This window comes from Vidua chalybeata, chromosome 1 (genome assembly GCF_026979565.1).
Source record: "Vidua chalybeata isolate OUT-0048 chromosome 1, bVidCha1 merged haplotype, whole genome shotgun sequence".
NCBI classification, from domain to species: Eukaryota; Metazoa; Chordata; class Aves; order Passeriformes; family Viduidae; genus Vidua; species Vidua chalybeata.
The window spans coordinates 139,806,812-139,821,445 of NC_071530.1; the positions used below are offsets into that span (position 1 = coordinate 139,806,812).

A 14,634-nucleotide genomic window follows, 5' to 3' on the forward strand; every position below is an offset into this window, starting at 1 on the left:
CCCATTTTCATCAACAGAAAACTTGGCTGTTTGGATAAGCACTTTTATTTACAAAGCAAATGATAATGCTGAACAGAATTACGGTTCAAATCAGTGGCTTAAATATTATTTGCCAAGGCAAATTATTTACCACTGTAGTTTGCCACTTTTTTTTTTTTTTTCTCTGATGAAAGCTTCTTTCATGAAAGTGTTTACTAACAATTACATTTAAAGGGACAGAGTCAAGGTTTGTAAGCCCTCGGGTGGACTGAGCTTCCCTTGGGACCTGTCCCATATTCTATACTAGCATTGAAAGACACAGTTCAGTTTTCTTTAAAATATTTTGCAGTATTAAACACATACAATTTTGAACTTTGTTTAGAGGTAACTTTTACCTGCTGAAATAACTCCCCTACCATGCAGCTTTACAGGAGAATCTAAAAATCCCTTCTCTTTGCCGCCCAAGTGTCAGCCTGCCAGCCTTTTCTAGGACCTGATCCTTTTTTATGCAGTTTCTTAACCGAAAGTGGCTCCATTGTGCAGCTGCAACTTTGCATTGCAAGGCTCAAGGCAATGTAATTAGCTTGAAAATTCCAACACGAGGACATTGTATTCGTTTTCCTTGCACAAACTGAGACTATGTATTCAAGACCCATCTTCTAATGTTCACTTTATCACTAGCTGGGCTGAAAAGAAAAAAGGTTGCAATAGGCACTATTTTTCCAGCAAAAAGCTGTGCATAGAGGTCTAAAGAAAAGTAATCATCAAAGGTTTTACTAGCTGTTCCTATAAAACTCTTCACCCTTAGCCTCTGGTATATCCTGTGGTTAAACAACTTCATCCCCAAACACCAGGTAAGTACAGCAGTGTATGTCCACAGCAGAAGGGAAACCTAAAGTGTCACAAATGAAATTGCTCAACGGTGTTGCCTATGTATCTTAGCTAATGAAGTTCATGGTTTCAGAGCAAAGTATGGGAATCAGCAGCCCCAAACTCTCCTCCAGTCTAGGACCTTTGGATCACAAAGGGACTCAGGCAAAACGCAATGGATTTTTCAAATCAGGTGGCCAATTTTGCGTGCTCAAACCAATACATGAAGTCTCTGAGATGCTCTCAATTTCAGAGCCTTTGCTGTTCCTGTATATCTTCCTAACACACAGGTCCTCCGTTTTTTTGAAAGTTCCTATATATGTTAAAAATGGCCATTCAGAAAAAAAAAACCCTTAACAAATAAAACAAAACAAAACAAAAAAAAAATACAGCATTATGAATGACTTCTACTAATTTAAACATACATACATATTTCATTCTTCCATTCATATAACATCTCTGGAACTTGCAAACTGCACAATTGTACATAAATAGAAGAGCTTATTTTATGTTTCCTAGTCCATGTTACAAGTATATTAAATTAATTAAGCTCCTTTGTAATGTCCTTTAGAACCATAGATGATTACTCTGAAACGGCTAATCTTTTTCATCTTTGTTATGTAAGACATTTTCTAGTAGCTCTGAACTGAACGTAGTCAGACGCACAATGTTCTTTTTGTCACAAGGATTGTGCCTGAAGCTATCCCACAGATTCAAAAGGAGCTTATTAGCATAAACAAGATCTAATGATTTTGTTCAGGAAAAATTTAAGTTTGAATCAGTGGCAACTAATTTTTCAGCAACCAACTGCTATTTTACTAATCAGAAAAGAAAGGACTAAAGCTGAAATAATGTATTCCTGGCCCACGAATTCAACAATTCAGTGGAAGTTTTAAGGCTTAAATGAAACACGTTAAAAAGGAATTTTAACAAGATCATCAGGATATGAAATGTCTCTTCCTCAGTTTTCGTGCATAAAAATTGGCCTTTGACTTTTCAGGCTTGTATGATTACACTGATTATTTAACACGGGATGCAAAGCTTACAACGAGGCACCAGATGGCGCCTCACAGGAGACGTTCGTGCTGTACCATTTCCAGTTACAAACATTCACAGAGTCACAGAATCGTTTAGGTTGGAAAAAAACATTAAGATCACTGAGTCCAAACCCATGTCCACCACTAAACCACGTCCCTAAGTGCCACACCTAAACGTCTTTTAAATACCTCCAGGGATAGTGACTCCACCAGCTTCCCTGGGCAGTTTGACAACAATTTCTGTGAAGAAAATTTTCCTAATATCCAGTCTAAACCTCCCTTGCTACAAGCTGAGGCCATTTTGTATCATCCTATTATGTGTTACTTGGAAGAAGAGAACAAACTCCACCTGGCTGCAGCCTCCTTTCAGGCAGTTGTAAATAGTGATAAGGTCTTCCCTGAACCTCCTTTTCTCCAGGCTAAACACACCCAGCTCCCTCAGTTTCTCCTCATCTGTGCTCCAGACCCTCCTCCAGCTCTGTTTCCCTCCTCTGGACATGCTCCAGCTCCTCAATGTCCTTTTTGAAGTGAGGGGCTCAGAAGTGAACTCAGGATTCAATGTGCAGCCTCCCCAGCACCAGGTCACTGCCCTGCTGGCCACACTATTTCTGATCCAGGCCAGGATGACGTTGGCTGCCTTGGCTACCTGGGCACACAATGGCTCATGTTCAGCCACTGTTGATCAGCTCTCCCAGGTCCTTTTCTGCTGGGCAACAAACTGACTGAGGGTGCCCTCAAGCCCCTTGTCCAGGTCGTCATTAAAGATATTAAACATAACTGACCCCAGTACTGAGCCTTGGTGACTGGACACCAACTGGATTTAACTCTCTGGGCCCAGCCATCCAGCCAGTTTTTTAATCCAGTGAAGAGGCTACCCACCCAGCTCATGAATAGCCAATTTCTCCAGAAGAATGCTATGGGAAGTGGATTCAAAGGCTATTCCAGAGAGTTAATATAAGCAAGGCAGTCTTACATAAACTAGTTTTTCTTGAGCAGTTTTTCTCATGAGAAAAGGAATGCAGAGAAATCAAGTATACTGGCTGAGTCAGAGGTTGGGGATGGAGTGGACTCCAATAAAATGAGCCTTTTTAGCTACTCCTGTCAACTTTGCACTGGATGCTGGATGCATGGGGTGACTGGGGGACCAGGGTGAAGGCCTCCAGTAGGGTTGACAGCGACATGAAAGACAGAAAGGTGAAGGACTTCTCTCTCTCTCTGTAGTGCCTCAGAGCTCTCATCCTCCCAAACACAGCATCCACGTATAGTTGTGGCCAAGAAAAACAGTCAGTTGAGTGCAAAAAATAGCAATTTCAAGGAACAAAACCTTTGGACAAACCATAAAATTCAAGTTGTATCCACATCACTCATACTCAAGTACAAGCACTGGGAAACCAAATGAATTTCCAACAGCCAGAGTGGACATGGGAAGAGTTGAGTACCTTACTGAAGACACCCTGAGTCTTAACAATGTCAGAGGCACAACATATCAAGTAGAGCTGATTCCTGTGTATAAAGGACTTTAAACCACACTTTTATTACAGACTCAGAGAATGATTAAAGTTGTAAGGGACCACTGGAGGTCATCTAGTCCAACCTCCCTAATCAAACAGGATTCCCTAGAGCACATTTCTAAGGATGGTGAATATATCCAGAGAAGGAGATTCCACAGCCTCTCTGGGCAGCTTGTTCCAGCTTGCTCCAGTCACTCTCACAGTAAGTTCTTCCTCACATTCAGGTGGAACTTCAGAAGGCACAGGACTGACTGCCAAGGAGCTGCACCACTATGCCCTCTGCTACCCCATGAGCCTGGGGAGACCCACAAACCAGGCTGTGCTCACATGAAAGCACACCCTCCTCACCACAGTTTCTCAAAACACCACCAGTCTTAAATTATCTGTCTGCTCATCACTGCCCCGAGGGGAATGGTATGCAAATGATAGTGCCTGGTGCCCTGGAGGGCTGTGCTGAGGATGACTTTCTTGGCCAAGAAGGCCCATAAAGCAGTGCCAGACCCTCAGGGACAATCGTGGACAAATTAAAGTCTTCAAAATTGCAGTTTGCTGCAGCCCAACCCCTGAAGCATGAAGTGCCTTAGGCACATATAGGCCCATCAACATTTCTGGGCATCCTATATAAGGCCTGCAGGGTTCACAGGGCTGGGGGGAGAGCACCCATATACAGCCAAAACTCACTGAGTACCACCAGCACAGCACGTCGACCTGCAAAGCATATTGCACCCCTCCTCACCTCACCTCACCCTCATGTACGTGTCCTGCTCAAAACACAGGGACAGTGGGTTCACGCCTGGCTGAAACTGAGTTCTGTCTACCCAGAGACAGAAGAGGAACCACTTCTGGCCAGGGGAGGACTCGAGTCCCTGTCTCTGCTTTACTTTTGTAAAACATTTGTATACTCACTGGGATAATGACTGAAACGCTGGTGAGCAGCCTGGTGAGAAAAAGGAGGACATAATGCAGTAGAGAAATAAATTTTCTCACACCCCACATCAGATACAACAACTTCAGCAGTTCAGTGAGGACTGTGGATTTGGTGACAGCACTGCAGCTCCAGAAGCTGCCTATGATGCCTGTGGAGGGGTCTTAGCCCAAGTGCACCCTCCACACACAATCACCATTTGTGGTGGCATACAGGCAGAATAAGGTTTACAAGTGAGGTTATGTCTTTTAGCAGGAGAGTCAGGTCAGCTGGAAAGAGGAGAGGAGTTTTCAGTGACCTGGAGAAACCTTTGGGTGCTTGAATGCTTGTCTCTCTCCCAGCAGTACCACAACTAATACACCACCCACTCCAAGGCAGGGTATTACACCTCTCACTGTGAGCCATACACCACAGCAGCAGCATTTACACCAGTCCCATATCTCATCTTCCAAGAAACTAACATATACCCAATTCAGTTTCTGGACAATATCACTATTATGAAGCAGCTCAAGCACTTCACTAAAATGCACTGAGTATGTATTATTATTATTATATTAAATGTATTTCTTAAGACAGTCATATATAAAAATTCTAGCAACTGCAGAATAAAAATTGTTCTGTGATGAAACAGGGAGAATATGAAGGAGTGAAACATGGAGCCACAGGGCCCATATGTGTTTTTAGCACAGCCCATAAAAGCTGTGTATTCAAGTCCTCACTCTTGTTTTCCAGTGCTTGATATGGGTGTCACAGGAACCCATTAACAGCTTTACGGCGGTCTTTTTCAAAGAGCTGTAGATTTCAGCGGTGTGGAATCCCCCCCGCCTACCCCCAAGACAGCAGTCTGGAGGTTTCAAGGGCCTTGCATGGTACCTTGCATATGCCACACACAATCACTGTTAATTTATTTGAATTTTACAAGTGATACAACCTATTACATCCCACAAAAAACATAGCCCCTTTAAAATAATGAATTGAAGCTAAATAAAAAAAAAAAAAAAAAAAAAAAAAAAAAACAAAACAACAAAAACAACCAAAACAAAAATTAACAAACAGCAGTGAAAAAAGCTTAAAAAAAAAATAAAAAACAAACAAACAAAAAAAAAAACCCACAAGGATGGGAAAGCTACTTAAAGATGTAAAAAGCAGGTTTTCTAGACTTCAAATAATATTTCCAGTTTCTTTTTCTAATTTCTATGTACATTCTTTACCATGTTCAAACCTTTCTCAGTAGAATATTAGCTTTGAATCTCCTGGGTATATAAAACTTCTTGCGGGGACTTCTACAATAACCCTGTAACAAATCTCTCTGACTTGATTACATTTACCCTCAGCTCAAACTCTATTTTGGCACATTTTCAAGGTCAAGGTTTGGATATGATTAAAAAATTTCCAAGTGCTAGTCTCTCCCCTACAAATAAAATGTGGATATAATTAATACTGTTTACTTTGTTTTCTTTGCAAACAAGAGTTTCTGTTTATTTGAAGTATTTTTTCATGTTTTCAGTACTTGGATCAAAAAAGAAATATTTTAATTAATATATTTCTCCTACTTAATCTTAAAAAAAACCCACACTGATATTTTCAAAACAGCAAAATCCTATTTGATTTCAGTTTAAAGAGATATGTCACAAGAAATATTGCTCTCAACTTGCCTGCAGCTGAGGCTTTTTTTGCAGCATCAGTACTTCTCCAGAAAGATTAAAGTGGGGTCAGGCTGGAAACAGGATTCCCACACAAGTAGGGACATGCCTTCAGGTGGTCACATTTTCCTCCTGGTTCTACGTATGACAGGCATCTAAGGCTGAAGAATTGGCTGCTGTTATGGTGATGTGTGTTTCCACCTAAAGCTTTTTTTTGGCATGGTAAATAAATGCATGAACATAGAACAGACCACGGCAGTGTTACAGTTAAGACAATTAAATAAAAAAAAAAGGCTGAGGGCCTTCTGGGATTTGAACCTACTTCACATGAGCATGAGCCTGACTCAAGCAGATCTATATAATTTGCATAAGGACTGCAGGTCTACACCACTAAACCAGTCCAATACAAAGAGAAGGAAACAGTGAAGAAATTAGGACAGCTGATGAAGAAGAGATGTCCTCTTAAAGAGAAAGAAAACAATTATTAAACGCTGCCTAAACTGCCTGATCTGATTCACTGGCCACATGAACATTTATGTGGCAGAAGATACAACAGGAACTGTCCAGGCTTTTGTTCATAGAAAATTGCATAAAATGGGGACACAGCTAACATGTTAATAAACTTAATCCCATCTGCAGCCCTTTTTTTGATGTACTGATTTATCTCATAGTTGAAAGACACATCTTTTAAAGCTATCCCTAGCTGTTGAGAGGGGTGAGATATTTCCACACCTTGGAAATAACTGGCTTTTCTGGCCATTTCCTTCAGAACAGAAATAAACCCAGCAAATAGAATCCAGATACCTAATGTCTACCTCCAGTCCTAGCAGACTGGCAACTCTTCCATCCTCTCACCCCAACCATTTCTAGAGATACATTGCAAATCAAAATGGATTAAAAACTTCCCTTCCTTTGCCAGGTTTTACAGTTGGATGAGTTTCCTGCCCAGGTCTTCAGCCCTGGCAGCAGTGAGACACAATGAGCTGCAAACTGCTGCTGCTTCTGAGCCCTGAGCTGGGCCCAGTAACTGAGAAGCATCCAGCATCTGTGAGCAGGGGAGCAGGGAGGGGGCAGGGACAAGCTCTGCTGTCCCCTCACTCCCTCTGCTCCCAGGGGAATGGTGTCACCGCAGCATTCACTAAACACCCTGCATTTCTTAATAGGCATCTGCTGCTGCCTGCTATAATGGCAAAGCACAAAAGTGTAAAACAATTGCATCTTGCTTTTTGGGTCATTTCGGACAGATGGGCCACTTTCCAAGCATCACAAATTTTCCTAAGTTGAAACATGTCACCACAAGTTCAGTTGAAGGTCACATTTTTTTTTCTGATTTTAGCTGAGTGCAAAGATGACAAATGTAAGTACAAAGGGAAAAACATCCTGTTGGAACAGTACTCCCTGTTTTCTACGGGTGAAAAAAGTATAGGCAACATTTCAACAACTAAACAATGTGATCCATTGCTGAATGATTGTTTTTAAAACCCATATCATAATGTGTAACTGAATAAATTTCAAAGTCGGCAGGAATGCAATATAAAAATAAAGAAGAAAAATGCTAGTAATCAAAACTATGCAACTCTGCATTGGTTTGCATAAGGATTACCAGGGGGTTTTAGGCAAATACTTTTTTCACTTTCTCAGCATAAAACTTTGGAAAGGAATAAAGTATTTTTTCTCATGCATTAAACAAGTAAACTGCAGGGAAACGCAGGTCACTTAAATATTAATAGATTTCTTCATTATTTTAAAGCAAATAATCTTACTGAGTTAAGCTTTGTTTAACTCATATTTTGTCTTTTTATTTAGCAAAACAAGACTTTCAGAAAGAAATAATTCATTGGTTTAGTGATTGCTGACTGCTGTAGTCCAACAGCAGCTCTGCTCTGCTCTGCTTAGCCTTCAGAGAAGGCTCCCCACCCTGGTAAATGTCCTTTTCACAGCAGACAAGACTGAAACCAGTTTAAAATTATACTTGTTGAAGATTTCCATGGCAGAGACAGATGTTCCTGGGCATCCACAGAAAGCCTGCAAAACGATTTAATTTATTATCTTTTCATTGTCCATGGCTAACCCTTCTCCAAGACACTGAAACCAAACAATTTTGATAGCAACACATGATCCAACCCATGTAAAAAAGACTTGAGTAAACTACTGCTGTGGTGAAGAGAGCAGGGACATCTCCTTCACCAGCTGCAGGGAGGGCCTCCAGTGCCTGCTGTCCCTGCTCAGATGTGGAAGCCATTGTATAAGGGCAGGTGGAAGTACAGTCAGACCGCAGGACAGAAGGCACAGGGCAGAGGCACAGGAAACTTTCTGAGAAGTGGCAGATTCAACACACAAACCAGACTCGATGCTGCCAACAGCAACTGCCAGGACAGCACAATAGATGAAGGGTACCCAATATCCAGTGCTGTCACAGCTGTCTCCTGCCATCTGTGGGAAATGCTGGGCTGGCTTGGCAGAGCAATGGGAGGGCAGAAAAGACATCTTAGTGTTGAGGGTGAAAAGAGACAAAATATATTAGGAAAACAGAGCTTTGGAGACTCCAAAAGGGATTCTCCTTCTTGTTCCTGCTGTTGTGGGGATTGGAAGGAGAAAAACATCCTTGTGATCTCTGCCCTATTGCTAATGCTCTTTCAGTTGTACTTTACTGCACAAGTCCATTATATGTTAGAGAATGTCAAAACATAGAGCATCTTTAGGTGCACTGAATTTATGTAGTCAAGCAGAAATGTCCTGGGTCAGTGCTTTTGGACTTGGCAACAGGCTGAGACTGGGACCCTTCAGGTTGTTTCCTGGAAGTGAGGACTTAGATTCTCTGATACAATCCTGTCATTTACAAGGAAGATACAAAGAAATGCTGTTCCCCTGAGCAGGGAAAGGAATCCTATTATTCTGGATATCCCAAAGGCACTTAAGGGCTTCTTACATTACTCCTAGATGACGGGTCATCAGCACCAAGGGAATTTCACTTCATCTTACAGCATTCCCTCTGTCCAAGCTGGAGGGGTGACCTTTTCTGGGATTTGCCTATTGTCTTCACTGCCACTTTAACTGCTCAGCCTCAGCATGGAAAGAAACGAAAACAGGCATTTATGGATGATGGCAACTTAATTATTTACAAAATATTGTTTCATCAGTACATTTTATCTTACCCTCATAATGACCATATTTTCATCCACCGGATGCTCAGTTTACAGACATGTTTATGTTCATGTTCATGTTTATGGGTGTTTATGACTGTCCCAGCCAAAATTCATTGTGGGTGTGCAAAGAGCTTTTGAGGAATGCCTGAAATGATTGAGGAAGCCGTTCCTCTCTTCTAGTGTCACCTGGTGCAGGTACCAGATTGCAGCCACAAACTCATACTCTTCTTTCTCCAAAGATGGCTGAACCAAGCCATAATTTCCTCTTTATACAGCCTGTGAACTCTCTAAGTATTTCACTGACCATCCTTCACTGGTCCTGATACAGATGGGTGCCAGTTCCCACCATCCCACTCACATCTGAGGCCAGTGCTGACACACCAAATCATGGGCTGGTGCAGCTGGAGGGGCACTGATTTGTTACAGTCCTTGCAGTTGCAATCACAGTTTCCCTGTCCCCTTTGGTAGCTCCAACATTAAATTTGGTGCAAGGCTGGTCCCCCTTTGCTGCTGCCACAACACAGGTTCCTCACCACCATCCTGTCCAAAAACCCTTGTCCCATTCCCCCTTTCTCCTGCCACTGGCCAGAAAAGGTTTTCAAGCTGTCACATTCATCAACAGCACCAGGGACATACAGCTAATGCTACTTAAAATATTTTTCAGCAGGGTGAAATACACAGCAATAGGTTCAAATCCACAAATGTCCTATGGATAGTAACTCCTACCTTGGAATTCACTTCAGCGTTTTTGTCCTTTTTTCTTGCTGTTTGTCATGAATGCTGGTGCATCCTGCTGCACCAAAGTCTCCTGCCTCAAGGACTAAATTAAGCAGTCTGGGGCAATTCTGCAGAGCCCAGTTGCTGTAATCAACTAATTGAAAATTCAGGGCTTGGGATGAGGTGTCCCTGGGCTGTATTCCTCCCCTCTACTTTGTTATGCTGTTTGCAAAACAGCTGAGGGAAGTGTTCCAAACTTGTCCCAGGTTTGCACAGGGCTCTCTGTAAAATTTGGAGTGATTCCCTGGATGGATGTGTCTGGGAACTAGTGGGCTAGTGCTGGCTAGTGCATGTGTAGCCTGGCAGCCTCAGCAGCTCATCCTGCCATGTCCCGACAGCCACATGTGCCAGTGTAGAGTCAGAAGCTTGAAATTTGGCATAGACCAAGAAGCCTGCATGAACAAAGCATTATTACCCAGGAGAATCCATATATCCCAAGTTCTTTGAGCACCACAGATATGAAAGGCAGGACCTCAGCTGAACATGCCATTAACAACAAGCAGCAGGGAACAGAAATCTGTGAAGGGAATAAAACGTGACATTTCAGTGAGGGGGATGGGAGGCGGGTGCTGCAGGAGGGAGGACTTCAGGAAAAGAATGGCAGGAGCAACCCTGGCCATGTCCCACCAGTGGTGTTTCTGCAGATTTCTACATCAGATGACATGGAAAGAAAAAAAAATAGGTTATAGACAAGGATAGGTTTCCAAGAACACTTCAAAATAAAAAAAGGAAGATAAAACTGGTGAAGAGCTAAGTGATAGCAAAGCCAGAGACGTCTTCAAAACTAGAAGGCTTTCAGGTTAAAATCTTTAACCAAAAAAATACATGGAAGCAGAAGAACAGAGGGTGAGAATCCAGAAACATGTGCAGTAGTGCATAATGTGGGGAGGCCGGGGCTGCCATGGACCCGTCCCAGCACAGGACGGGCTGAGGCCCTCACAGCCCCTCGTGAGGCCAAGATGGCGGCGCCCCGGGTAGAACAAAGCAGGAGAGGGTAAACAGCGCTGTGCAGGTAGTGGTGAGTGAGGGGGAAAGTAAGAGAAACAGCTCTGCAGGCACCAAGGTCACCAAGGAAGGAGGGGAGGAGGTGCTCCAGGCACCAGAGCAGGGATTCCCCTGCAGCCACCAGAAAATACCTTCAAGAAGCAGGTTTGTCCTGAATGACCCCACAGTGGGGCAGGGAGATGTGTGAGCAGGAGGGAGCAGCAGAGAGGGACTTATGGACTGGTCATCCCCCCAGTGCTGTCTGGGATGGTGGGGAGGTGGAGGAACAAGGAATGAAGAACTGGGAAAAGTGGAAAGAACGGTGCTGTTTCAATTTTTTTATTTGCTTCCCACTACCTAAATCTATTTTAGAGGGCAAAAAATTGAATTCATTTTTACCAAGTTGAGTCTGTTTTGCCCATGACACTAATTGGGTAAGTCATCTCCCTGTCTTTATATCAATTCATGAGCTTTTCCATCTTATTTTCTCCCCCTGCCCTGTTGAGGAGGGGGAATGAGAGAGGGCATCTGGCAGCCAGACAAGGCCAACCCAACACAGCTTCCTAGTAAAAATCTCTACAAGAAATGATGAAGTTAGATAAACAAAGGAGAAAGCTTTTGGACAAGACTTCTGAGTTACTTCACAAGAAAAACAGTATGGAAGGAGGACATGAAGCCCCACAAAGAAATGAAAATAAAATGGCTGGCTAGGAACTGTATTAGAGGAGCAGGTATCTGAGGACACAATCTCCCAGCCATGGATGTAATCCAGCTGCAATAGGAGAAAAGTTCTATCTGGCTTAGGGCAAGAGGAGAGGAGCTGGGCATACCTATTATTATCTGGTATTTGTAATCTCTTTTCATCCAGTTTTTCACATACAGCACTATCAACTAGAACTTCTACGCAATTCATCACTTCAGTGCTTTGAAACATGAAGCCTTCTAGGACAAAAGACCATTTACCATGCATCTTTCTCATGGAATTTAAACAACTGTACACAATAGGAAAATAGTTCCCCAAAAGTAATAGAGCCAATATGCATTTATTTCAATATTTATGGGTTTTTTTTGTGTACTAAAGCAACAGTGACCCTGTTCTGTTTTATTCTGTGTGGAGCACACAGAGTTTCCTGAGTTTTGAGACAAAGAAAGTCTGTGAGATCATTTGGTCTGGCTCCCTACAAACACAGTTGTCATCTCACCCAGTGATGAGCACAGGGGAGGGTGCATCCCAGCTGGGCTGGTGTGGGTGGCATGGGGAGACCTGTGCTGGGAGGCTCAAAACCCCTCATCCAGCAAGGTGTGGCATAGGTCAAGGATGATGTCAGATTTGTAAGCACCTGTAAAACAGTTCATGCTACTGGTGTGTCAGCAATATCAGGTTTTGATGTGTTTCCATAAATGATCCATTAATCTGGGGAAGTGCCATAAATGAGCATTTCCAATAGCCCATGGGAATTTGGACAAGCCAGTGCTAGCCTCAGCACTGCCAGGAGCAGTCTCATGCACCACTTCATTAATCTCTCACAAATATTCATTACCTCCACCTCCAGTTCAGCTAATATCAAAGGATTGATTTGGCATCCTTTTGGTAAAGGCTGCAGTGCAGGCACTGCTCTGAACAGCTCCAGCTTTCAAGAATGATGCTAACATACCTTTAGCTGCCTGGCATTCAAACTCAGCTGGCATCTTTGATGAATAATTGGAAATCTCCTTGCTGCAGTGACATTAAACTTATAGGTTAACCTTCATATTATAACCTCTGAAATAAGCTAAGATTTTGTAGAATAAATATTACTACACAAATGGAGCACTATTTCGTTTTCTTAACATCTTATACAGGCCAGCCTCCTAGGAGGAAACATTTCTCCAGCCTTGCACTTCATGAGAAGCTCTTAATCTAAAAATGTCTCTATCTGTCCCTGAGCAGGTACAGTAGGTCCTCTGTGGGCATCCAATCTTAGGGGCACAGTCACCTTTACTTTCTGTTAGGTACAGACAACCCCCCAGTATCTCTCCCTATCCACCAGGCACAGCCACTGCTCTCTGCCAGCCCCCACCCACATCCCCACAGGTCCAGTGAGGGGAGAGCTGGAGCACTTATCTAAACTTCAGGCAGAACTGACACCCTTGAAATGCCCTATTTCCCTGTTTTGCTTCTCATGGACAATTCAGTGTCCCAATTCCACTTGCAGAGCTCAGAGTTTCCATCACAGATGTGGTGGCAATAAGGAACAGCGTGCACAGCACTGACACATGCTGACAGGAAGCTTGCATAGATCAACAGAAATTAGAAGCAATCAAAATCTAAGCAAATCAGAAGCAAAAGAAACTTGAAAGAAGGACCCAAGACTAATACTTCAAAATCAGAATAATCAAAATCATCATGAGTCCATTATGAGTAGAGAAACTGTGAGGCATGCAGTGTTTCATTGCTCCTTATCCAATTTGTCTCTCTAATCAGCACTCTACAGTTACATAGGGAGTTATGGGAAAAAAATACAGATACTTGAAGTGTTAGTACCCTAATTAAAGAAATCCATATAGTTCCCCTGGAGAAAAAGGCTTAGGGAAAGGTACCTGTAACAGGAACTTTATTGAGACAGATTGCCTTCAAGCCCAGAACTTTACCAGTGAAGCTCCAGACACTGGAAATTTTAATATAAATCAAAAGCCAAGTGATGTAGGAGTTCTAAACTCATATTTATGTACTTGTATAATATTAATACTGTAGGAGGTAAATGTAAACAAAACACAAGCTATTTTGCTCATGTCTGTGCTGGATGCCAATTTTGATATTGCTATAAGGTAAGAATATATATGAAAAGCAGTTTATATTAAATAGGTTAAGAGAGGAGATATCTTCAGGAGGCAAAACAAGCTATACAAGAACTACTACGGTTTCTAAAATACATTTTCTTCTCTGTGCATTAAATAATATTTTCTCTTTTATTATGAATCAGGGGACTTTCAACATCATCCCTGAATGCATTTTGGAAGGACTTCCTACTTGCCAAATCCCAATCCAAGCTGCATTCTGCAAAACCACATTCATGCTACTTCATTAGCTGACTTTGCTTGTAAATGATATTTATTTAAGGATAGTTTGGCAAGCGAGGAAAACACGCAGGGCAGAAGGGGAGTGCAGATGCTCCTACCGTACCAGCGGGTCTTTTTTCTCCATGTCTGAAGCTCGGCGTGGAAACCGCTTGGCTCTGGCGCTGGAGCGGCTCCGGCAGATGCGCCGGGCCGGGAATGTCCCGGGGAGGTCGCGGGCTGCCCCGGCCCCGGGCCGGCTCCGGGGGCTGCCCCGCGGCCCGGCCCCGGTGCGGCGTGGCTGAAGTCAGGGTGCCAGCTGCCCCGGCAGGACAATGGCTCCATTGGGAGATAGCTGGGGGACAAAGGCGCTGCTTTCAGGAATGATTTTATATGCATACATGTGACCTTTGCCTGAAATGGTTCTTTGGAAAGTGTCCCTGTCCTGAAGCTCTGCTTTCAAATGCAGAACTCTCCGGCGCTTGCTTAATCTGTCCTTTTTATTTCCTATTTTATTTTGTGTCGCAGATGCCTCAGGAGAGGTCATGTGCAGATAACAAGGTGGTGCTGAGCTTTTTCTCATCCTTTAATAGAGCTATTCAGTAAAGGATAGGACTACTTTCTTCACTTTGCAAAGTCCTTCACCAGGATCTGCTATCTGGAGTGCTTTTTCTGCTTTTAGGAATTTAATTACAGAGTACTCCAAAAGCAGAGTACCCCAGTTTC

At 42.9% G+C, this 14,634-nt stretch overlaps 1 protein-coding gene and 1 long non-coding RNA gene across 2 annotated transcripts in view; both read right to left on the reverse strand.

Annotated features, from left to right (window-relative positions):
• The window catches only part of ENPP2 (ectonucleotide pyrophosphatase/phosphodiesterase 2), a 71,698-nt gene extending 57,430 nt beyond the window's left edge, over nt 1-14,268 (reverse strand). Inside the window, 3 exon segments of the mRNA XM_053950772.1 lie at nt 14,036-14,122; nt 14,124-14,172; nt 14,174-14,268. Of these exon segments, the coding sequence (XP_053806747.1) occupies nt 14,036-14,122; nt 14,124-14,172; nt 14,174-14,253 (216 nt within the window). The 5' untranslated portion in view covers nt 14,254-14,268.
• On the reverse strand, nt 7,820-10,100 carry LOC128792395 (uncharacterized). The gene is made up of 3 exons (XR_008432399.1): nt 9,838-10,100; nt 8,895-9,028; nt 7,820-7,990 (listed from the first exon to the last, which is right to left on the reverse strand). It is a non-coding gene; the product is annotated as an uncharacterized LOC128792395 (long non-coding RNA).
• Nucleotides 14,269-14,634: the final 366 nt, after the last annotated feature.